The sequence below is a fragment of the Coptis chinensis genome, chromosome 7 (assembly GCF_015680905.1).
Source record: "Coptis chinensis isolate HL-2020 chromosome 7, ASM1568090v1, whole genome shotgun sequence".
Taxonomy (NCBI): Eukaryota; Viridiplantae; Streptophyta; class Magnoliopsida; order Ranunculales; family Ranunculaceae; genus Coptis; species Coptis chinensis.
In genome coordinates this window covers 94,683,884-94,709,937 of record NC_141462.1, presented here as the reverse complement: position 1 = coordinate 94,709,937, position 26,054 = coordinate 94,683,884, and the positions used below count along the sequence as shown (strand labels likewise).

General features: G+C 36.6%; 2 protein-coding genes and 1 long non-coding RNA gene across 3 annotated transcripts; 2 read left to right on the top strand and 1 right to left on the bottom strand.

Moving 5' to 3' along the window:
* Nucleotides 1-327: 327 nt before the first annotated feature.
* Nucleotides 328-8,896, top strand: LOC147490170 (protein argonaute 16-like). Its single transcript, XM_086571669.1, has 23 exons — nt 328-464; nt 1,744-1,961; nt 2,046-2,251; nt 2,339-2,551; nt 2,634-2,770; nt 2,863-2,960; nt 3,048-3,145; nt 3,258-3,420; nt 3,496-3,612; nt 3,778-3,885; nt 4,000-4,062; nt 4,144-4,257; nt 4,339-4,504; nt 4,619-4,731; nt 4,853-4,990; nt 5,086-5,216; nt 5,307-5,372; nt 6,458-6,521; nt 7,195-7,306; nt 7,424-7,497; nt 7,930-8,024; nt 8,118-8,149; nt 8,401-8,896. The coding sequence occupies exons 2-23, from the start codon at nt 1,761-1,763 to the stop codon at nt 8,574-8,576; spliced, it is 2,685 nt and encodes an 894-aa protein (XP_086427795.1). The 5' UTR covers nt 328-464; nt 1,744-1,760; the 3' UTR covers nt 8,577-8,896.
* A 4,478-nt stretch (nt 8,897-13,374) lies between these two features.
* LOC147490169 (LOB domain-containing protein 15-like) lies at nt 13,375-14,754 on the top strand. The gene is made up of 3 exons (XM_086573006.1): nt 13,375-13,740; nt 13,879-14,128; nt 14,221-14,754. Exons 1-3 carry the CDS (start codon nt 13,727-13,729, stop codon nt 14,593-14,595), a joined length of 639 nt encoding a protein of 212 aa, XP_086429132.1. The 5' UTR covers nt 13,375-13,726; the 3' UTR covers nt 14,596-14,754.
* A 9,593-nt stretch (nt 14,755-24,347) lies between these two features.
* On the bottom strand, nt 24,348-25,928 carry LOC147490168 (uncharacterized). The gene is made up of 3 exons (XR_015202870.1): nt 25,432-25,928; nt 25,010-25,109; nt 24,348-24,489 (listed from the first exon to the last, which is right to left on the bottom strand). It is a non-coding gene; the product is annotated as an uncharacterized LOC147490168 (long non-coding RNA).
* Nucleotides 25,929-26,054: the final 126 nt, after the last annotated feature.

The following is a 26,054-nucleotide window of genomic DNA, read 5'->3' as shown; positions in this document are numbered from 1 at the left end:
GGCACCTGTGGCATATTCTGAATCAAAACATGCTTCAATCACACGACAAACGGCCCAGATTTCACCCGTACAAATTAAAGATGACCATTACCCAAACTAGAAAATTTTTCTTACAACTGTATCTGTACCCAAAAAAAAAAAAAAAAAAAAAAAACCAAATTGAATTCCACATTTGAAATCCGCCGCATCACTATCTTAAAATCTCAGCCCTCCATTCCTTAACAGCCTCACTCTCTACTTAAATCAAGGGACAAAATTCTATTCTCCACTTTATAAAACGTAAACCCATTGAGTACTAGATAATTTCTCTCTGCTCATAAACAGACACTCAGCTCATTTTCCCTCCTTCCCACTTCACTTTTTTTCCCTCAGAAAAAAAATTGCAGAGAAGAGAGAGAAAGTGAGACAACAAAAGAAAAAAAAAAAAACAAACCCGGTAGAATCTCAACCGTTGAAACAACACTGTAAGCATTTAGCTATAAGCTATTTTGTTAAATGTTTTGAAATAGTTTGAAATGTTGTTTAAGGTGTTATGTTTTGTTGAAATGTTGTGTTGTTGTGTGTTTTGTGATTCTGATCTGTTAGTTTAAGTTATATTTGTTTAAACATATGGTTTACGATGTTTTATTCTGTTTTAAATGTGTTTGAAGTAGAAGTGATGATGTTTGAAGATATAGAAGGTGTTTTATGACTTGTTATGTTTGAAATCGGTAGAGTTTTTGTGTTTTTCTAGGTTGTGAGGTTATAATGTTGCGTTTCTCATCTTATTTGCTTTTTTTTTTTTTTTTTTTGGTTGTTTGATATCTACCGAGATTAGGGCTTTTTTTTTTTAGTGTTGGATGTATTTGAACACTTGAAATTAGTTGTAAAGCGGTTTTTCACCTTGTTGTTTCCATCTGTTGGTTTTGTTTGAAGTTTATTGAGAAATGTGAAAAGTGGTTGTTGTTTTTTCTCTTCTGATGTGTTTATTTTTGTTTTCTTGTTTGAAATCTGTTTTAAATCGTCTCAGATTGGGGTTGTTTTTTGTTTCTGAAGTCTGTTTTTGTTGGAAATCTGGTTGACGTAGTTTAGTTTATGTTTATGTTTTTGTTTTAGAAAATAAAGTTATCAAAGATTTTGTAGGCCTTTTTGTTTTTGATATTTTTGTAGTTGATAAAATCTGTTTAGGCTGTTTTTAGTTACGTTTGTGTTTAAGGAAAATGTTGTTCTCATCCGTAGACTAGGTTTTCTGCTTGTGTTCTAGCAATTTAATTCATGAATATGTGATGGAATACTATTTTGTTGGTTATTTGAGCTGTATTTTAGATATCATTTGAGTCTGATTATTTTCTATAGATGTCACTATGCCAGACGACTCATGTTGCATGTTTTTGTGTTGGTAGTCATTTTGTATGAATTTTCCTTTGATGTGTGTGGTTTAGTACTTAAAGGGTTTCTATTGTTTGTGTGTTGGTTTTCAGATGGCAAATCTCTTGAAAATCTGGTGTTCAGGCTTTTATTGTGTGTCTGGTGCTGTAAATCATTTTGAGGATCTTTTATGCGGACTATATGTTGAACCTATGATTTTGTGTGTATGTGTGTAGTTTGTAATATATCTTCTATGGGTTGCATTCCTGTATTAATATTTCTTTCGCTTTTGAATGTATATTTCTATCTTCATTTTTGTTTAGCATTGTCTGTTTGATTGATTCTGAAGGATCAAGGCTTAAACTGGTCATTGTTCCTTGTGTTTAATCTGTATAGGAAATCTGATATAAGTGATGGCTGAGACAACTGAAGATACTTTACCTCCACCCCCAATGCTACCACCAGAACTTAAGCCAGATCGTTTCGTCGATCATCTTAAGCGTGTACCTATCAGTAGGACTGGTACTGGAAAGACTGGCCGTCGTGTTAATCTTCTTACTAACCACTTTAGAGTGGGAGTCACAGTGCCCGATGCAGTTTTCTATCAGTACAGTGTATGCCTACACTCAATTCTTGCTTTGACATTTATCCTTGCTGTGCTGAAATAAAGCATTAAATTTTGTTTGTTTACTTTGCAGGTGGCAATCCAGGGTGGAGATCAACGGGTTGTAGAGGGGAAAGGTATTGGTAGAAAAGTTATGGATAAGCTGTATCAAACATACTACTCTGAGTTGGATGGAAAGCAATTTGCTTATGATGGTGAGAAGGCGTTGTACACTGTGGGGTCTCTTCCCCAAAATAAGTTAGAGTTCCAAGTGGTACTTGAGGAAGCAGCTGTGAAACGGTTTGTCGCTCCATACCATTTTTCTCTTGTTTAATATTTTCTTTGTTATATAACTTGTTTAATATGTTTGTGTTTGATTACTGATAGTGGGAGCCCTGGTATGACTGGAAGCCCTAGTGAAACTGATCGTAAGAGAACAAAACGCTCTTTCCAGGAAAAGATTTTTAATGTTGAGATCACTTTTGCTGCAAAAATTCCAATGAAGCCTATTGCTCTTGCTCTCAAGGGAATTGAAACAGAGAACACTGGGGATGCACTGAGAGTACTAGATATCATACTGAGACAACAAGCAGCGAAAAGGTATGCTTATTGATATCATATTATTGTTACTATTGTAAGTAGTAATCAGACTTGTACGCAATTGAGCCATTGTTTGATGCAGGGGATGCTTGCTTGTTCGTCAGTCTTTTTTTCACGATGATGTCAGGAACTTTGTTGATGTTGGTGGAGGTGTTACTGCATGTCGTGGTTTCCACTCGAGTTTTAGGACTACCCAGGGCGGTTTGTCGCTGAATATGGGTATGAGCTTTAAATTTGTATGGTTTTTACCTTTCATTCAACTGTTCTTTCTTTCTGTAACATTTCTGAGCTCAGAATCATCACTTTGACAGATGTCTCGTCCACTATGATCTTGACTCCTGGTCCTGTGTTGGATTTTCTACTCACGAACCAGAACTTGAGGGATCCTAGGCAGATTGACTGGGGAAGGGTAAGTGATATTGATTTTGTTTTCTTAATGTACGTTTAACTAATTATGTATTATGCTATTGATCCTTTTTTACTTTGAGCTGTGCAGGCTAAGAAAATGCTGAAGAATCTGAGAGTCAAGACAAGACACAACAATATGGAATTCAAGATCATAGGCATCAGTGAGAAACCTTGCAATCAGCAATAGTATGACCACATTCTCTCAGCCTTCATTCTTGTTTTTATTTATTTACTTTTTTACTTTTAGCTTCCGGCTAATACTCCCAAGTCTTGTGTGTTTCTTTGCATTATGTAACAGCTTCCCCTTGAAAGTTAAGAGTGCAGATGGTTCAGAGGAAACTCTTGAGACCACTGTATATGATTATTTTGTTCTTCAGCGCAAAATTGAACTGTCTCATTCTGCGTACATGCCTTGCCTTGATGTTGGCAAACCAAAGCGCCCAAATTATCTTCCACTGGAGGTTAGTAGGATACCTGTGCTATGTGGTACTAGAATGTTTCCAATAACTATATTGACTCTCTTCCTGGTTATACAGCTCTGTTCACTAGTTTCATTGCAGCGATACACAAAGTCTTTGTCCAGTATGCAGAGGGCATCCTTGGTTGAAAAGTCAAGGCAGAAACCACAGGAGCGTATTCGAACTGTGACTGATGTAAGTCTTTTGTGTGTCCTGGATTTTGTTTTAAGCCTTTAATGTTCTAGATTGTATTGTTTGTTTGGGTAAAATGTGATTGTGACTACTGACAAATGCAGTCTTGTTTATATTCTTATCCCATTCACTAATTAAAATAATGTTGATAACTGGTGTCCTTTGCAGGCTATTAAGAACTACCGCTATGATGACGATGCAATGCTTAAAGCTTGTGGCATCTCAGTTGAAAAGCAGTTAACTGCGGTAGAGGGACGAGTTCTGAATGCACCAAAGGTGAACTTCTTTTCCTATTCCATATTGTTGTGGCTTTGTTTGTTTAACTTTTCGGTTTGGAGTGGCACTGTGGAATTCTTGGTCCTTAATCTCTTAATTTTCTTGTGTTCACAGTTGAAGGTCGGCAACAGTGAAGACTGCATTCCTCGCAATGGGAGATGGAACTTTAATCAGAAGGTAACTCCTTGATGTTTAATAATCTTGTTTTATTATACAACTTGGGAAAGTAGTCTAATTCTACTTTTTGTTTTCTTGCAGAGGCTGTTTTCTCCGATTGAAATTAAACGCTGGGCAGTGGTGAACTTCTCTGCACGTTGTGATACAAGCCATCTTTCTCGGGATCTTATTAACTGTGGAAGAAGCAAAGGAATTGTAGGTTTTAGTAGCCAATGCCCTTGTAATTTTATTTCTTTTACTTCTTTCTTATGTAGTATCCACTTTCTTTATTTGCAGAAAATTGAACGTCCACACAGTTTGATTGAGGAAGATCCTCGCTGGAGGAGATCTGGACCTGTTGTAAGGGTTGAAAAAATGTTTGAACTGATAAAAGAGAAGCTCCCTGGCCCTCCACAGTTCCTTCTATGTGTTTTGCCCGAGCGAAAAAACTGTGACGTTTATGGTATGTCTAATTTGTTCTTGGGTATGTCTCAATTTGTTCTTGGATAAGTGCTTTCAGAGACTTATCCTTTATTCTTGGGTATGTCTAATTTGTTCTGTACTTCCCACTATCTAGGTCCATGGAAGAAGAAAAATCTTAGTGAAATGGGAATCTTTACACAGTGCATCTCTCCGATGAAGATTAACGATCAGTACCTTACAAATGTGCTCTTGAAAATCAATTCAAAGGTGAGTAGGAGTCAATAATCTTGTATTTGAAGATCCCCTATTTTTGGCTTTTTTGCTGATAATCATAACCCTCGTTTAGTCAAATATTTTTCCATCTTATAGTGTTTCTCATCTGTTGCAGCTTGGAGGTGTGAATTCTTTGTTAGATGTTGAGCATATCCCAACTCTTCCACTTCTGAAGTCAAGTCCTACCCTGATATTGGGAATGGATGTATCCCATGGTTCGCCTGGTCAATCAGACATCCCATCCATTGCCGCTGTAAATATGCATATACTCTTGCCAGTGAATTTAACCTTGATTTGATAAAGTAGATCATCTTAGGAGTTTTGGTTGACGTTCCATCATTGTTCTAGGTTGTTGGTTCGAGATCTTGGCCACTGATATCAAGATACAGGGCATCTGTAAGGACACAATCTCCAAAGGTGGAGATGATTGATTCTTTGTACAAACCTCTACTGAATGGGGAGGATGATGGGATTATAAGGTACCATCTGTCACAATATTCAGAAACTAAATGCTACACTTTCCTAACTCAGTACTATATCTGATTTTCTGTTATCACCTTGTGTTGCAGAGAATTGCTTTTAGATTTTTTCGAGTCAAGTGAAGGACGCAAGCCAGAGCAGATCATAATTTTTAGGTAGAATTGTATTTTCTCTTTTGATTTCTCACATATTAAGTATGTCTGTTTTTATATCTCCGATAACAGTCTTCCTTATGGTTGCATGTTTTTTTTTGTTTGCTTGATTATAATGGTTTGCATGGGTTTGATAATAATCATGATCTCCAAAAAAAAAAGAAATATTATGGGAACATGTGGGTCTAAATCGAAACAATTGGTAGTTTAAAATATTGGTTTGCATGGGTTTGATTTTATTAGTTAGAAATTCCATACTCTTCGAAAATCCTATGGTAATATGTGGGTCTTAATTGAAACCATTGGTGTAATTTTAATGCACATGGCTCTGAGTTGTTTCTATTGTTCTGTGACTCATGTACATGTAATCATTATTCTATTTTTCTTGTTTTTCGAGGTATACCTGTTTCTTGTTTTCGGTTTCACAATCAGTTCTCGGTTGAAATCAAAAGATTAGAATTTTTCTAGGCTTTTGTTACACTTATGAACCATTTAATGTTTTGTAGGCTTTCTATACAGTGTAGGACATGCTGTTTCTTTTGTTTATTCCTTCATCCTTTCTTCAGTATGAATCTGGACTGCTTCTGAGCCAGCCATTTTGATTTGTTTAGACTTCAGAATCTCTTAAGTTGGAACTATCTGTGCATATCGTTACCTTTTGTCTTGTTGTATAAGTCGGTCTATCTTTGAAATCAAAACCATTGGTATAAGTTCAATTTGTATGTGGCTGATTTCTATCATTGTTCTGTGTGCGGTGTACATCTATTAATTATACTATGTATGTTATTTTGTTAGTTCTACTTGTTTCTTGGTTTTGGTTTCAATTATGAAAAACCCCTGTTATTAATTTAGCCTGTACTGCAGTCAGGCTCTCTGTGTTCAAATCAAACTATTAGTTTTTTTAGCGTTTTATTATTGACAGCTATGACATGTTTTACCCTGTGACTTTCTTCTGACTCTAAGCCAACTGTTTCTATATGTTTAGAGTATGAGCTGGCCCGTCTTTCAACTTGATGACTAAAGTGTTGAATTTCTTTATGCATCTCCTACTTCTTGTCATATTGTATCTTGTGGTTTTGGTTTCACAGGGATGGAGTAAGCGAGTCGCAGTTCAATCAAGTTCTGAACATTGAACTGGATCAAATCATAAAGGTTCTGTTCCTAAGTTACCATTTTAATCCCTCTTATGTAGAAAGATATACTGACCAATAATCTATATGATCCATGCGGTTGCCTTTGGACCTGCGTGCTGAAATTGCGCGATGTTTGGAATTACTACTTGGGAAGTCCCTCACTGCCTCTTTTCTTGGTTGATTCTAAACATCCTCTTAGTATTTGACAAAAGTCAATGCTCAAAAGTAATCATACTATTGTTTTGAATTGATGCGAGAAAGCAGTTGATTGTAGCAAAGTGATTCTTTGTTGCTAAATGATAGCAATGAGCTCTCAAGTGAGAAAGATTTTAGTAATTTTGAATGTTTGGAATCACAAGCCAATGGGCCTGATTGGGAATCCCCTCTCGCTGCCTTTTTTCTTGGTTGATTCTAAACATCCTCTTAGCATTTGACATTTGTCAAAAATAATCATACTATTGGTTTATATTGATGTGAGAAAGCAGACGAGTGTAGCTAAATGATTTTTTGTTGCTATATAGTTCTAGAGCATTGAGCTCTTAAGTGAGACAGCTTTGAGTATTTTTATGCTTTTTGTTCCGAATGTTGTCTGTTTGTGGGTGTTGCAGTGTTCCCTGCATGCATGCTTGCATTTGGTGTGGTCTCTTGTTTTACAGGAAATTTTCTAACCTGGGACTTTTATTTGCCATCAGGCAATTGAGCACTTGGGAGAGGGTAGGCTTCCAAAGTTTACACTGGTTGTTGCTCAGAAGAATCACCACACAAAGCTCTTCCAAGCCAACGACCCCAACAATGTTCCTCCTGGTGCGTCTCTTTCTCTAGTTTTCAAAATAGGTGTTTGTGGCTTGTAATCACCGTTTCTGTAGCAGTGTGATCTTTATAGTCTATAAGTTTTTAACATTTGGAGTTCCATATCTTCAGGAACTGTGGTGGATACGCGAGTTGTACATCCAAGGAATTACGACTTTTACATGTGTGCTCACAATGGAGCAATTGTAAGTTTTTAAACTGCACAGTATGCTATTTTGGTTAGAGTTACTGTAGGTTGAGAAATACTATAAAAAAACAAGATTGTAGAAGTCAAGAAACTGTAAAATATCACAGATGATGATGTTACCTTAATTGTTATCTTGGATATTTCGATATGGAATGAACTCAATGAAGTACTCATTTCAATGATCCCAAGCTTGTCACTGTATCACGTGGTTTGGCCAAGTGCACAATTAAGTGCTATTATGTTCATAAGTTCACTTTTGATCACTTTTCTACTAAGACTGCTGAATTAGTTTGGTGAATAAATCTAAAGAATGAATGAAAGAAAGGAAAACCATTTTATCTAGAATGCTTTTATTTCTATGTATAAGATATTAGTTATTATTTCAATTTGTGGTATGCCAATCTAAGTCTTGCAATTCCTTCAAATAAAGGGAACGTCCCGTCCAGCGCACTACCATGTCTTGCTAGATGAGATTGGCTTCTCTGCTGATGACTTGCAAAATCTTGTGCACTCACTTTCCTATGTGTAAGCTTGCAATCTCAAACCTCGTAATTGTTTTTGCGGTATTGAATCACACATGCTAGTGATGTAAATTCTGTTTTTTTTGGCTTTTTTCAGGTACCAGCGCAGCACGACAGCTATATCTATTGGTAACTCTCTTTCTAATGATAAAAATGTAGCTGTGTGTACAATTGAAATCAGCTCAACGTGTTACCTGTTATGTGTCATTTAATTTTGTCAATTCCATGTATAAACTTTGTACTCAAATTGCAATGGGCAGATGACCATTCTCTTCTTACTATCTAATCTTTCCAGTACTGCAATAGAAATAAAACACTATGTCTAATCGTATGTTTAATACTGCGCTATTCCAATCTTTTATTTATTTTTGTTTTGCCAGTGGCACCTATCTGCTATGCTCACCTTGCTGCTGCCCAGATGGGACAGTTTATAAAATTTGAAGATTCGTCTTCTGATTCGTCATCTTCTCATGGGATCACAGCCGCAGGACCTGTCCCTGTTCAACAGCTCCCTAGGCTTCATGAGAACATCAGAAGTTCTATGTTCTTTTGTTAGGGTTTTGGCATGAGCCCCCCTTCTTTGTTGTTGCAGTATTTGGACAATTTTTTAGGTTAACTATTTGAGATAGTGAGTATGGTTGACCCAAACATTGTTGAGTCAGTTGGTAGAATGTTATATCATATCCCTTGAGCACAATTGTTTGATGCTGGGTTTACATGTATGTGATTTCCAGTTTTAGTTTTATGTGGTAACCTACTTATGACCTGGAATGTTTTGATTAATCTGGTGTTTAGAGAAGTTATGTATCCTTGATATTGTCAGTAAAGTTAGAAAATAGTGAATTATTTTGGATATTATACATATGCAGTTAGTCATGTACCCGTCAAGATGGGAGTTGCCTGCCTCGTCTAAAGTTAGAAAATAGTGGCAAGTTCTGTGCTTCTGTCCCAAGTTTTTAGATCGTAAGGCTAGCCTTTATAGGTTCTGAAACTGTGAAACTCTATATGGTACTAATTCAACGTCATCCGGCTTAGAAGGTAAAATTTGTGTCATATTCTTAGTTGCTGGGCGTATTTTAGATTTTTTTTCAAGTGACTGATGCCACTTCCGAACCACTGCTTACGATTACTTGGGTTCTTAGTTTTGTTTGTGCAGGAAATTTGTTGTTGTGGGCAACTCTCTTACTACTGCATGGAATAATAAGATGGTTAACTGTATGTATCCGAAAAACTCACTGTTAATTTGGTTTTACCGTACACACTATATACCGGAAATGCTGCATGACTAATAACCAATTTTGCTTAGCAAGTGCTTTTGTTCTGTTCTGTTTTGTTTTTATTTAGTCTTACTCTCTGAGTTGCATCGCCCGTTAGAGACATGGCCCGTTCCCTGTTCGAGCACAATCTTAACTCCACTGATAAAGATACAGAATCAATTGACCCTATAACTCCAGTCTCCCGCCAACTTGAAAGAAGGAATCAAGGAAAAGAATGAATCAAGGAAAAGAATGATATAATCTTAGAAATAAATTTTGGACCTCGATTCATCGACTCTTTTCAGACTCGAAAAAGCGAATGTTTGTTGGCTTAAGATATGAGAGACTAAACACTTGTTAATAGTGAAAGGTGAATTTATCTAATAATCTATGTCATGGTTTGATTGAGTTTAAGGACTACAAAATACTAAATCGCAAAGTTGATTAATGAGGTTGTGGAAACGAGGGTGAGTTGGAGTCTTGGAGATGAGAGAACCATGTTCCGGTTTTTGTGCCTTCAAATACGGGTCAAACAAGAACTGATAGTGTCATTTTTCTTGCAATTCAAGTAAATTAATTACAGCATTACATTTATTATTCCGAACAAATATGCACATTTCGTTTAGCATCCAAAATGCTTAATAACCATGGGAAAGAGCACATAGTTTCTCATGAAATTTCAACAACTTAATTTGATAAAATTAGTCTATTCAACAATTTTGCTGACAGATAAATAAAAAGAGAGAAAATAAAAGAATAATGATTTTGTTTACCTACCAAACAGCTCAGGTAAGCATGGGCCAATTGTGCTATTTAATGAAGAAAAGGACAGTGATTATAAAGGACCAAAAACATAGAACAATAACGTTGAAATGTGTTGAGATATAAGTCAATGTTGAAGTCATAGTTTTTCATGAATTGGGAGGTTCGTGGCTGGAGTATTCTAGTACCTTATTGAGCCAAAGCAACGAAGAGTATGCCAATTGGCAAGGGATTTTTGATCCCCACTCCTTTTGAAAAGGGCATTTTGTCCATCTATACCTTTCTAAGGATAAGCTGGATCAATCCATCAGCCTCATGTTTTGGTGGGAATATCAGGATTCAAGATGTGTTTGTTTTCATTATCCATGTGTTTTAGTTTACGTGTAAAAAACTTCCAAGGAAATGCAAACTTCCAGATTAAAATTTCATGAAATATGAGCACGCATGGGAACTTTTTTCCATTCTCAAGTGCCTTCCACGAAGAATTCTTCCATAAAAGTTTCTTGATTGTCCTTATTTACTATCTTCCACAAAAATCGTTCTTGACAGTTGTAATAAGTGCCCTCCATTCTCAAACCATTCACGACAGCACACGTGTCCAGATCGTATTTTCTGAGCTCGTATATCCCTAGGTTGTACTACGCCACCAGGACGTAACAATGATCCAAATTCAGGTCGTCCCAAATATTAGATACAACCATATATGGAAACAAATTATCTATGCGATCTTTAAGCTCAGTCAACGCACTAATGAAGGAGACATTTACTTTGTAACAGCAGAAGTAATGACGGATTATTAAGATAACACAAAATATGGATCTATACTTGATAACGGCATGTAACAAAATAAGAAAAATTAGCTCAAACATCTATAAGTAGAGAGAGATGAACTACGTAAGTGTTGATTCAAGTTCACCTAAGAAACTTGATACGTAGGTAACTCTTATCCCAAGAATGAGTGCAGCCATTCTCTATCAACCTCAACATCAGGTCTTAGATACAAATCCACACCTCTACAACGATGGAGAACCATTCACATACTTACTCATATATCATGAAATTGGAATTTCCATGCATGAGCGTTTTCCCATTTAATTCAAGCACGCTTTTCATCTTTGCCAAAGAGAAAACAACTCTTAATGGTAATTGAGAATAATTTGATGTTTTTTGTAGGAAATGCTATAAATAAATTTACTTTTTGTAAGAAAAATTATTATTTTTATGAACTTCTGTGTTATGTTCTCCCGGCCTTTGGATGCATAGTTGCATACTGCATGTATAGTTCAATAATTTTGCAAGAAGTTCGATGTTATCTTTGGATATTTGGTGAAATATGGACGAAATGTGCAATATTTACTTATCTAGATTCTAGACTAAGGTCGATAGGGAACAGAGTGTCCGGTATATCTAATTTATTTACTTGGCAAAAATTTAATGCTTGTTTGGATGTATATTGAAAAAAAAAACCCAGACACGCTCATCCTCGGTACTAGCTAGTCCAAAGTCCAAACTCCAAGCCAGATTATATGGGCCTCTTATTTTGTGATCGAATTCATTTGTAAATTTGTAATTGTGGGGCAGGTCGTACAATTTCAAATTTTCAGTTCACGATGACAAGTACTGTATAAGGGCTTTTTAATATTTATTTTATATTTTATTAGCAAACGTTATGGGGGAGAGAGAATGTAGACAAAAAATCATTTTAATTGGTTTCTGTCTCATTCTTTAGCTCTTTTCTTGGTCCTTCTCTCTCCTTCTCCCTCTTTACGCCCTCTCAATCTTTCTCTCTCCCTTTTCCACTCTGCTCACGCCCCCACTGCATAACAGTATACTAGTTTTAAACACATTTTGACACAAATTCCTAAGGTTATTCTCGGAACAAAAAATAAATAAAAAAATCCTGAGGATGAGAATGAGAAAGATGAAAAAGGAGCTAAACCCTTGTAGAAGTTGCTATAGGTGAGTCGAGCTCCAATACTCATCACCATCAGGTTAATATTTGCCTATAACAAGACGTGGTTGTATACTTGGACTATTGGTTCTGTTTTGTGGTTGTTTTTGTTTTGTTTGTGTTAAATTATAAAATTATTTGAAGATTATACTCTACTCTTACTTTTACATGTTTTGTGCGGATTAAACATAATTTATAACTTCCCTACTTAGTCACTGTTGCAAAATTTTCAATGGTGCAACAAGTGTAAGAAGTAGACCGAGTCTTGAAAAAACAGCTAAGAAATTTATAGATCAAATTCTATTCACAAAATGACATTATTTAGAACTGAGAGAAGTGGTACCCGTATTGCCATTTAACAGAGAACCAAGTGTCCATGTCAGAGCCGTTCCGAGTTTTCAATGGCCCTGTGCAAACAACAAAATGTGGCTCTCTTCCAGTCTTCCATCAATACAAAATGGATCATCAAAATATTGCTCTTATCGCATTTTTAGTTGCAAAATCATCAATGAAGCTTTTTAGTCTTTTTTGTGATATAGTCGATCTAAGATATGATTTCAATCATTTTAATTTTGAAAAACTTATTTCTGCAAACGTGACAGTAACGGGAACAGTCAACAAAATTCTATAAGCTATGCTTACTTGAAGAAAAATCAAAAGTTAGGTGAATAAATAATTGAGATTGATCAAAGTGAAAACTAATACAAATCTACAATTGTAAATAAAGAAATTTTGAGAACGAGAGGATACTAGATGATCAGAAGGTAAATGAGGAGTTTTTTTTTTTTTTTTACTCTTATTTTTGTATTTGAGCAATTGAGGGGCGACATTTTTCAAAAGAAAACGTTATTAATTAGAGAGAGAGATATCTGGCCGTTGAGAAGATCTCCTCATTTATTATATATCTTATTTTATTTTTTTTAGAAAAATAATTAATGAGGAAAGAGAATATGAGAGGACATTTCGGTTGTTTATTGTGAAATTTCTGATTTTTTGGATTTTTGGTTGGTTTGGGATTTTAATTTGCCAAAATAGGCATTTTCACCTAAACATATATTTTTAGGGCTTTGCACCTCGCCCACATGTCACCTGCTCAGGGCCGGGCCTCCATGTGAACTTTAGTACACATACGGAACTTGATTGAGAAGTATTTGTTAGCAGCTCGCTAACTGGATACCGTTGTTCTGCATTGAAATAGAGGCAAACGCGTATCAATGCAGACATGCAGTCGTCCCTTAAAGGAGTTTGAATAGAAATTATGCCAGGAGAATATATATATATATAGGGAAGATCTATATATAATATTTTTTATACAACAGTTTATACATACAATGCCTTCTCTATATATCTCTATATATATAGAATGAGCTCTTCATTCATGGATCATGTTATTGGCACCGAATTTAAAAAGTCTTCAACTGCATGTAACCAGCTAGCTAGTCTGGTCAATCTCTGAATCAATTTATAGCCATCTTCTCTTACAAGTTCATCTCATTCAATAAATAAATCTTGAGTATATAGTAGCACCAACAAAGTCACCATACTTTTCAACCTCTTCTTATTCCTTGTATTTTTGTTACTTCTTTAAACATTTGGCCCACTTTCCCCAAATACCTTGCCTTTTAAGCCCTCTTTCCCCTTTCGATCATATCCCTCTTTCTTTCCAACTTCCCTCCATTCTACCTATCTTTCTCTCCCTCTGCAAATCAAATCTCCATAGACAAGGAGTATGCTTGAATGTCCAGAGAAAGGTACTAAAAACATCAAATAAAATTTTGTTCTGTCCAAAAAAGAAAAAACAACCTGTGTGACCTTAAATGCCACATAAATATCTCTAGTTTGACTTTTGTTTGTAAATTTCAACTTTGTTTGGTGTGGTTGAATTGCAGGGAGAGATTTGATGAGATAGCCAAGAAGCTCAAGAGAGAAGCAGATGCTTCTGATCATATGGGAAGGAGACACTTATTAGGCCCACCAGGGACCTTAAACACCGTTACACCTTGTGCTGCATGTAAGCTTTTAAGAAGAAGGTGTGCACAAGAATGCCCTTTCTCTCCATATTTCTCTCCTCATGACCCTCAAAAGTTTGCATCTGTTCACAAAATCTTCGGTGCAAGCAACGTCTCCAAGATGCTCATGGTAAATTCAAATTTTCATAATAGCCTTCTATTTTGTTAATCCACATCCATCTTAATTTTTTTTAATTCATTGATATGTGTACCAATATTCAGGAGGTACCGGAGGGCCAAAGAGCTGATGCAGCAAATAGTCTTGTTTACGAAGCGAACGTGAGGCTTAGGGATCCGGTTTACGGGTGCATGGGTGCAATCTCAGCCTTGCAACAACAAGTCCAAGCTTTGCAAGCTGAGCTGAATGTTGTAAGAACTGAGTTACTAAAATACAAGTTTAGAGAAACTAGTAATAATCTCATAACTTCATCTCATTTGGCTTTGCTTTCTCCTGGACCGGTGTCGGTCCCTGCACCTACACCACCTCCGCCTCCTCCTCCTCCTCCAGCTTCATCTTCATCATCTATGTACACGCAACCTTCGAGCACAACTGATTACAGCTGTATTTCCAATGAAAATATCTCTTTCTTTGGGTAAATTTTGTTGGTATTAACAACCTCATTTTTCATCTTTAGTTTCTCTACTTTATATCAATCATATGGAATAAATTGAGCAATTAAGCAACTATTGTACGATTTGATTTACTCACTATATACATTTCTAATTCTTATATCAATTGATGACAAAGTTCATACATCTCTATCTACCTAAATCTGGTGACTTTGTAGTCATTATCCTTATTTTTTCCCTATATTTTGCTTTGTTCTCGTCATGCGTAGATCAATTCTATTCATACATGTTGCTGTCAACATATAATATTTTTCTCGAACCCTATAAACACTAGTGGACTAAGACAGTTGTGGAAGAACGCTTGAGTGCTGCAGTCACCAGCATCCATGGAGTACTGCCGGCGAGTCGAGTACACGCGTGGGAGTTGACTGGAATGGATAGGTGGAGTGATTGCACGTGTGGGGGATTATAGTTGACTATAGTAGATTGATTCCTAGGGTTTTCTTACATGTTTGTCTTTGCCGGTGTGCCCCTTGTAAGGATCTGATCAAGAAGAATAAAGGAAGAGGAGACAAAAGGTGTGGTGGTTGTGATTCTTCCCATACAGGTTAGAAACTTTTAAGAATTTCATGAGATGACTGCAACAATTTACCCCTGATTTACGTTATGCATTTACTCCAATACCCCTTGTTGAATGATGTTGATATTTCTTCTCTCAATTCTTGGTTTCAGAGTGTGTAATGGCCATAGTTTCATATTTTTTTAATTTAATTTTAAGAGTTCACTCTGTTAAATAGTAAAACTATGAGTTTCTGTTAAATAGTAAAACTATGTTCTGTTTTTTTTTTTTTTTTGAAACGGTGATGGGGTTGAGGCAGACCCTACCTGTTGATATGTTCTGTTCAATTGTTTTCAATGACGGGAACTGATGTTTCCATCTTTCTTAGCTTATTATCTTATGACATTCCTTCCCCATACTATAATAAAAATGCAACTCTCCACATTCCACGCCTTCTTTACCTACTTTGCTCTATTCAGTATTCATTTGTTATGGTGGATATTGATTTTTAAGTTCCCTAAATAATTTTTTTTTTGCTAGGTAAGCGAGTTAATTTCTATTAAATAGGCAAGTAAACTTTCGGGCTAGGCTTCCTCCGAGCAATGTAAGCTTTGGGGCTAGAGTCTTTCTTTCAATGTAACCGGTGTGGGTATGCCTAAATATTTTAAAAAAAATAAAAATCTATTAAATGAAAAAAAGAAAAAAGAAAAATTTATTAAGTACTCTAAATTTACTTCTTATTGAATAACAATGGATTGTATGTGTTACATTTTATTTGCACAATTATCTCTGTTATCTTTAATCATATCATGCAAAAATACATAAATTGAATACACGCAAACCCTGAGAGATTGCAGAATACAGTATGTTTTTTCAGGTGTAGCTTCGAGTATTCTATTAGTGTGGTATCCCTAGAAATGTTAATTCAAAAACTACTTTGCTACTTTGTGATGTTATATATGTATTTTTTTCTAGAACGTATTTATGTACGTAAACGGAGAGGGAGAGAAATACATGTATATATAGTTGGGTAGTCAATGATCTTGCCAGCTAGTAACATTACATTTATCAAATACATGTTGGGATTCCTTAGCGTGTGGACTACAACCTTAGTGGGAGAAAAAAAAGAACAAAAAAAAAAAAAAAAAAAAAAAAAAAAAAAATCTTAGGAAGAAGAAAAATTCATATGAAGCTATATCCCCTCACTATCAATAGTCTCTTCATTTGGTTTTATTATAGTTCTTTGCATTTCATATATACATCTCTATCTTACTAGTCTCTCAATCCTCAAGAGATGTGATAGAATTGGTCTCATGTCTTGGTTGCTTGCAAAAGTGGCATATTAGTTTGTCTCTACTCAACTCTAAATCAATTTCTTATTGAAAAAGTATTTCTCAAAACAATTCTAATCGTCATTCTGTTCCCTCCCAAGTCCCAAAATCTGAACTTTGGTCTTATGCAACAAGAGGGGCTTAATAACTTTCTAAACTAGCAACAACAAACTTAATACGATAATATAGAGATAGCTAATGTCAATATATTCTATAACTTTTATTTGAGTTCATTAGATTGGCTAAATATTTCAAAGAAGAATTTTCTATGTAAAGTTTGGTAGTCCCCTTAACGAGAGCTTCATTTAATTTTAAGTTTACATCGAGCTTAACATCGCATGTGAGAAGATGAATCCCGAGGTCTCATTTTATTCATTCTTTTTCATACGAAGGGTAATATAAGAGATCTCACTTCCTTCTTCATCTATGCTCTATGTGGTGTGAGTTGTAACATTGACTTTGTTCTTAAACACTAGATTTGTGTTAAAAACTTGTTAATGGGAATTCGTACAATAGGTGTACAACAATCACTACATGTGCAGAAAGATAAAACTACTCTAGGTGGTTATTTTGAAGTAAACACTTGCGTGCAGTTATAATTCAAGTTGGTAATCCAGTTGTGTTGTTATAAAATCTTCTGCGCTTCATATATAAAAAGTTATAAACTAGTACACTGCATGTGCGTCCATGCTGTACGGCGTACACAATGTGTGTTGCACGACATATTTATTTGTAATTTAGTACTAATCAAGCAAAATCGAGTTTCAGATTTTTTTTGGGGATAAAGAATCGAGTTTAAGATTATATTCCAATAAAATAACTACCTTAATCTGTGATTTTTAGAGTTAGGGAAGGATGTTCACTAATAACCTTTGAGTTCAGGATAACGCATCTTAAACTTTAGTCCTTCGGTCCATGTAGAAATCTGTTGAGAAATGGGTTAAAATGGTATAGGGGAAGTATATCAGGATGATACATACAATATATCGTTCGTTCGGCACCTGCTGGTTCGCACCATTTGACTTATGTTTGAGAATGAAGCCTATACAAATTCCTACCTTTTCTCTCTTATATGAAGAAGCCACTTATTTTCTATTTGGTCTTAATGGTCCAGTGAGCATACGACCTCAAGTTGTTAAGGAATATTTCCCTTGAACTCATGCACAGCAACTAAAAACACCAGAATAGTATCCAAGAGTTTGCAAGTCATATTAAACAACTATCATATGGTAATGCTTTATAGAATGAAAATGGGGACTTTGTCTCTCATTTTATTAATAAGAGGAGACACCTGACTTTCGGAATTTTGATTGATATATAAGAGCATATATAAGAGCATCTTTAATGGTGAGAACTCTTGAACACCAAACACTAAATTCTGGAAAATTTGGTGTTTTTCATCTTTAATTGACGAAGCGGAAGCGAATAGAAAATAAAAAGGTATGTAAAAAACTTGAATAATTTGATATTGATATTGTTAAATTATGCTAGGAGATACATATGGTGGTTAACTGGTTAGGTTAAGGTTATTGAGTGTGTAGAAGAAGAAGAAGAAGAAAGGATGGAGGCACAAGGCACAAGTAGAAGGTAGGGTTTAGAGTATATTTACTCTAACCTACAATACATATATTTATACTAGAGATGGAATAACTAAAATAGCAGCAAGCTAAATAAGGTACGGTCTCACACTTATAGAATGTGTGAGACCGACACTACATACTTCAACACCCCCCTTCAAGTTGGAGCATAGATATCGCTCATGCCCAGCTTGTTACCAATATAATTCAGAACTGGATGAATCACTGGTTTGGTGAAGATATCAGCTAACTGATCTCGAGAAGCCACATAAGGAGTACTTATCTCCTTTGTTTCAACCTTATGTCTGACATAATGACAATCTACCTCTATGTGCTTAGTTCTCTCATGAAATCTTTGGATTAGAGGCGATATGAATGGTCAGCCTGATTGTCACAATGAAAAGGGATCGGTAGTCGCACCTCGAAACCTAACTCATGTAGCGATTACTTAATCCACATTAACTTCACTTGATCCGCTTGAGCCATAGCTCTATACTCACCTCTGCACTAAACTTTGACACAATTGTTTGCTTTTTATTCTTCCATGTCACCAAATTTCCACAAAGGAAAGTACAATACCCAGTGGTGGATCATCTATCTGAAACTGATCCTGCATAATCAGCATCTGAATATCCAACAACATCAAAATTTCCATTAGAACGATATACCAATCAATGACCAGGAGAACCTTTCAAATACCTCACAATACGAATAACTGCCTGGTCGTGAGGAATCCGTGGTGCATGCATATACTGAGATACTACACTGACTGCAAATGAGATATCAGGGTGAGTAATAGTAGCATAGATCAACTTTCCCACCAATCTACGATATCCCTCAATATCGGCATACATCTCTCCAACATCGGACTGGAGTTTGTCGTTCGAATCCATAGGAGTCTCTACTGGGTGAGCTCCTAAATTACCTGTCTCACTGAGCATGTCTAATACATACTTTCTCTGTGAGAGATGAATTTCAATTCACCAGGGAACCTTGTAACTTCAATGCCTAAGAAATACTTCAGTTCTCCTAGATCTTTGGTCTGGAACTGTCTTGAGAGATTGACTTTAAGTCGATCAATACCCTGTTTGTCAGACCTTGTGACAATGATATCATCAACATACACAACTAAGATAATAATCCCTTGCTGGGTCTTCGGTAAAACATGGAATGATCATATTCACACCTAGTCATTCCATTAGCCATCAAAACCTGACTAAACTTCGCAAACCAAGCTCTAGGAGACTGCTTGAGCCTATAAAGAGACTTCTTTAATCGACAGACTTTCCCCCCTTAAGCAACAAAACCAGGAGGTTGAAACATATAGATTTCCTCCAGAAGATCGGCATGTAAAAAGGCATTCTTCACATCCAACTGAAACAGAGGCCAGTGATGATGAACAACAAAAGAAATCACAATACGCACAGAGGCGAGCTTTGCAACTGGAGAAAACGTCTCGGAGTAATCAATACCATACGTCTGGGTAAGGCTTTTTGCAACCAGACGAGCCTTTAAACGAGAAATAGTACCATCCGGATTATGCTTAATAGTGAAAACCTACTTACAAGCAACCACTTTCTTCCCAGAAGGAAGATCTGTGTCGTCCATTACTTGCTTCCAGCTAGGATGAGATAGAGTGTCCCTGTAGTTAGAAGGGACAGAGACAGACAATAAGGACGTAACAAAAGACTTGATCTGTGGTGGTAAATGATCAGTGGAAACATACTTAGAAATAGAATACTAAACATACTTACTAGGAAGACGCATACTGGCAGGTGGACGTTCAAGTTTTCGGAGGGCAATAGGAACATCGAGGTCAGATGAAATGTCAATAGGATCCACAGACACAGTGGAAAGAGGGGAGGGCAGTGGAGCAGTTGAACTATGGGCCTCAAACTCTGGAATTACAGCTGAAGGAATTTGGACTGGGCGCGCCCGCGCTCCTGGAAGGCTATCAGTGGGCGCAGGTCGCTCCATCGCCTAGAACTCAAGCATCAAGGGAGCGTAGGTCACGCTCAGTAATGCCATTTATGGGCGCAGGTCGCGCTCCATCGCCTGGAACTCGAGCATCAAGGGAACGCAGGTCGCGCTTAGTAAGGCCATCTATGGGCACAGGTGGCGCTCCGTCTTCGTGAACTCCCTCATTGACACCAATATCATATCCAACAACACCAGATGGCAGAACACAATCCTCAAATGGGTCATAGGACATTTTCCCTTCTGTAGAGTAAAACGAGATATCTTCAAAAAAAAGTAACATCAGCACAGACAAATGATTTGCCCAGATGAAGACTATAACATTTGTACCCTTTCTGTGTACGTGAATACCCAAGGAAAACACACTTAATAGCATGAGAGTCTAACTTATCACGACCCGGCTGAAGGTTATGAACAAAGCAGACACAACCAAAAATACGAGGGGGAAGATGGAAAAAAGGTTGACCAGGAAAAAGAACAGAGTGTGGTGTTTTGCCTCTTAACATTAAAGAGAGCATATATACTATTAATCAAGTATGTGGCCGTAAGGACTGCCTCTGCCCAATAAAACTTTGGGAGATTTGTTTGAAACATTAAGCAACGAGCGACTTCAAGAATGGATCTGTTCTTTCTCTCAGTAACCCCATTTTGTTGAGGTGTATCCACATAGGAGGTTTGATGTGTAATGCCATGGTCATCTAAAAAACTTTGGAATAATGTAGAGGTATAGTCTTTGACATTATCAGTTTGAAAAACATGCATGCGTGCAGAATACCGATTAGTAATCTCAGCATAGAATTTTTGAAAAACAGAGAATACTTGAGAACGATTTTCCATAATATATACCTAACAAACACGAGAGAAATCATCTATAAATGTAATAAAATACTTGGCTCCAAAAAGGCCAGTGGTTCTACAAGGACCCCAGATATCTGAATGGACTAACTGAAAGGGAGCACTAAAACACTTATTTAACCTATTTTTGTAAGTAGCATGACGATATTTAGCTAACTCACAAACCTCACAACTTAAAGACTAAATACTAGAAGAAATACTGGGAACTAAACTTTGCAAACTAGCCATAGGAAGATGACCAAGACGTCTATGCCACTGAACAGGAGAGACTGAGACTGTGAGAGCCTGTTTCTGGTGAGAGTGCCCATAATCATCTTGAAAGTAATAGATTCCCCTTGTTCATACCCCCCACCAACTAGTGTCTTTGTATGTAGATCCTGAAACACAACATGAGTGGAAGAAAACATGACATTACAGTGAAGAGAGTGGGTGAGACAATGAACAGACAATAGATTAAAGGGGAAATTTTGAATAAGCAAGACAGAGGCAAGTGATATATTACGAGTTAATTGAATAGTACCACGACGAAGAATACTAGCCTTAGCCTCATTTGCTAATGTGACATATGATGGTGTGTGAGTATACTCAAGATTAGAAAACAACTGGGGATTACCTGTCATATGATCAGAAGCTCCTGAGTCAATAACCCAAGAGTTGTTACCACTTGTATGAAGACATGTTTTACCTGAATCGGCTAGGGTCGCAGTGGGTTGGTCGGACAAACTCGATGAACTGGGAATAGCTTGTAGCCGCTTCATCAGGGCTGCAAAGTCTTCTTGAACTCGTTGAAAATCAATCACTTTCTGATCAACTACTATGACATTCTTGGCTTTATGCAAAGGTGGGCGTCCTGTTATATCCCAACAAAAATTAGAACTATGATTTGTGTGCCCACAATGCTCACAAGGATCAAACCCACCCATACCACGACCACGACCACGACCACGACCACGACCACGACCACGACCACGACCATGACCACTCCCTTGGTTACGACCACCCCCATGGCCACGACCCCCTCTACCCCCTCTACCTCCATTACCTCGACCAGAGGAGTGGTTGTTATTGCTGCTTGGAGGGATCAATAAAGCCGCACTGTCATTGTGCCTTGGAGGAGGTGCAGTAATATGAGACAAATGAGAGTAAGCCTTAGACAGAGTAGGGAGCTTAGATTCAGCTTGAACTTGGGCTTTCACATTAGCAAACTCGGGACGTAGCCCAGATAGGAATTTGGAGACTCGAAATTCCTCTCTTTGTTTCTTCAACTGATTTATGTCTGTAGTAAGTGGGTGATATATATTCAGTTCTTCCCACTTGCTACGAAGAGAATTGTAATCGAAATTCCTCTCTTTGTTTCTTCAACTGATTTATGTCTGTAGTAAGTGGGTGATATATATTCAGTTCTTCCCACTTGCTACGAAGAGAATTGTAATACTCAGAGATAGACATATCTCCTTGAGTGAGATCAAAGATGTTCTTATACAACTGAAAGATACGAGAAATATTCTAAGATTGAGAGTATGATTCTTGTAGATACTCCCAAATCTCCTTCGAGATTTTAAAAAAACGCACAGTATTACAAACATCTTTCTCCATAGTATTCCACAGGAAGTTCTTAACCAAGGCGTCATCTTTCATCCATGTTGTCTTTCCTTGATCATCTAGGATAGTAGTTAGATGATTTTCCTTACCTTTTCCAGTAAGATAAATAGTAACTGTCTCTGTCCATTGAAGGTAATTGGCAACACTCTCCAATTTGACAGAGGCCATACTAACAGAGAAAACAGACGTATTACCAAATTCATCGGATTTTGGAACAACATCAGTCATTGTAAAGAGAAGGAAAACTCACTTGATGGAAAGAATACGAAACTGCGAGACAAAGTACTACCAGCGCGTGGCGCGCTTCGAAGACGCTTTACTGAGCGCGACCCACGCCTGCACGTAGAGAGTGAGAAATACAGCGAGATGACGATACCATGCCTTCGCCTTATCAAAACTTGACATACTCCTCTTTATCAATATCGAGAGCTTGCGAAAGCGAAACAATACTAAGACAGCAACTAATACTAAAACTGGAACCTTGAAACTGAGGATCTCTCTCCTAGCATTCTCTAAACAGAATCGGCTCTGATACCATGTTAAATTATGCTAGGAGATACATATGGTGGTTAACTGGTTAGGTTAAGGTGATTGCGTATGTAGAAGAAGAAGAAGAAGAAAGGATGGAGGCACAAGTCGAAGGTAGGGTTTAGAGTATATTTACTCTAACCTACAATACATATATTTATACTAGAGATGGAATAACCAAAATAGCAACAACCTAAATAAGGTACGTCCTCACACTTATAGAATGTGTGAGACCGACACTACATACTTCAACATATATTGAATGAATTGTTTAGGGACTACATTCCACTACACCAAAACAGCTTTTTTGTGACGCCAAAATGGCGTCACAAATAATTTTAGTGACACTGGCCATTTTGGCGACACAAATATGGTGTCACAATTTGGCGTCAATTATTTTTGTGACGCCAAAATGGCGTGACAAATATTAGTGACGCCAAAATAGTGTCACTAATTTGTCACGCTAATTTGGCGTCACTATTTTTCTGACGCCATTTTAACGTCACAAATATTTGTCACGCTATTTTGGCGTCACTAATTTGTGACCACAAAATGGCGTCAGTACATTTTCTGATGCTATTTTGACGTCACAAATATTTGTCACGCCATTTTAACGTCACAAATTAGTGACGCCAAAATGGCGTCACTAAATTTTTTGACGCCATTTTGACATCACAAATATTTGTGACGCCAAAACGACGTCACAAATTAGTGACGTCAAAATGGCGTGACAAATATTTGTGACGTCAAAATGGCGTCAGCAAATGTAGGCGTCACAAATTTTGTGACGTCGTTTTGGCATCACAAAATATATTTTAGGAAAAAATAATAATTGGTTGCTGTAATCCACCTTACAGTCTTGCACCCTGTAAAAGAACTCATTTAAAACATCGTCCACTCTATAGAATACAAAATACACCATCAATCAAGAATATATAGTATTCTTTCCATCCCTTTCAAAATTATGAAGTCACTTGCAGAATAAATTTCAAAGTTTAAAGTACTATGTATTACATTGTATTTACAACTAGCTACATAAAAAAAAATCTTATTAGAAAGTGCCCAAGTTGTTGCAATATGGACCGCCTCCATTCTTCAAAGCGAGACAAACCAATGCCACATACTGTACATGTTTCATTTAACAGAGTTTAGATAGACTGGTCTATTTAAATTATAACAAGACATAGTTTAGTTCCAACATATTTTTACACTAAAGATAGTCAAAACATACTAAACATAAAACTTCTAGGTTTGAAGACTTTAAACAAAACCGATTGTCAAGGCAATGTCATAACGTTTCACAAATTATTTACACTGGTGAATGCATTGAAGTATTGGTAAGCACAATAAACCACAAGTTACACGAGAAAAAGAAACAAAGATTTTTCAAACCTGAACTTAAAATATATGAAAATAGTCCACCCCTTATCTCCACATCTTCATGGCCTTACACATTAACTCTGTAGTTCCCCATCCTTAGATTTATTGTCACCTATGAAGTAAACATACATTTAAGGTGCCAAGAAGTGATAATGAACTAGGATATATAACATTAGTAGGACAAACTTTAAGAAACCCATATTATGAGAATTTGTACACATGCGCACCATCTAGACATTAACATAGATGTTGCGTATAATCAGCCAAGATACATTGCTTTTAATATGGGTATGAGGCATAAATTTTCAGGTTTAATCATAATAACACACGAGCAACTGTGTTTTTAGTGAAATAACACACGCTCGACTGTGTTTTAATAAAGTAACACACGCTTGACTGTGTTTTAGTGAAGTAAGAGTTCATCTAATCTTATATCTTGTGCAAATGGCAAAGACACATAAGTAGTCATTCCAGCGCAAAGGTTCTGCCTATATATTCGATCTTTAACACTTTTAAGTTCATATATAACAAACCCGGGTTCTTGACAATCAATTGTAATGACTATAAATACCATTCAAAGCTATAAGCATTACTAAAAGAAAATCATAAGATAATGAGTAAAATAAACTCACCTTCATCTCAAGGTCCTTCAATGCTAATGCATATAGCTTGAGTGAAAGGAATATAAACCAAATTGCTCATCAGCATCACTTTCCAAATTCAAACCTTAATCTTCACAACAAATTGTTACTATTAAACCGTAATTTAAGCTAATAGTACTGATTGTTTCAAAGAATTATCAATTAAACGAAAAATTTTCTTTTTCAGATGTCAAGTAATTCAACATGCTCAAAAAATAACTCAATGATCAGACGACAATATATTCAAATGTGCAGCATATCATATATCAGACGTCAGGCTCGAGTCCCATTTGCCTAACAAAAAGAGTAATGACTAAAAAAGACGGCAATAAAAGTTTTTTCAACCATTACCACAAAGGAATAATGAGATACTTTTTGGGATGTTTGGAAGCACCTTTGTGAATTACACTTACAAGAAGTTATGCTCGCTCGGGCTTTCGCCTGCCTTTCCTTTCGCTTTGGACGAGGATTCTTCCCATCCAGCCACCTAGGCGAGGAAGCCTATCCAACCTCAGATGCGTCTCATGAGTTTAAGACTATAGAACTTACTTGATACCTAGATATCTAGCTACTAGGAACAACCTAGCCAGTCAGATACAAAGGAAAGAGCAGATAAAACAATGGATAAGTAGAAGCGGTAACCTATTATACTAGATATGCATTGCTGCTCTTGGAGTCTAAGACTTCTAACTCTTTAGCCTCATTGGACTCAAGGACATATCAAATATTAACTCAATGATTGGGGCCACATAGTGCAAAATGCACTTTGGTGAACCTTGCGCCTTCCCTTCCGTTCGTCATCTGACTTAGAAAGAATCCCCTCCTGGGATTCAAAGAAAACCAGAGCAATGATTTTAACTTGGTAAAGAAAAAGGTTTTTGTTCATTCCAGGCACAGGAACTGGACTCAATTCGGGTTTAGCTACAATGCATACTAGCTAAGCTAACTAAAAAGAGTTACCGAATGCTAGAATAATAACGCGTTTGTATGCAAAGTGGGTAAAGTCCATCATCAAGAGCGTTAAAAAGAGGGAAAG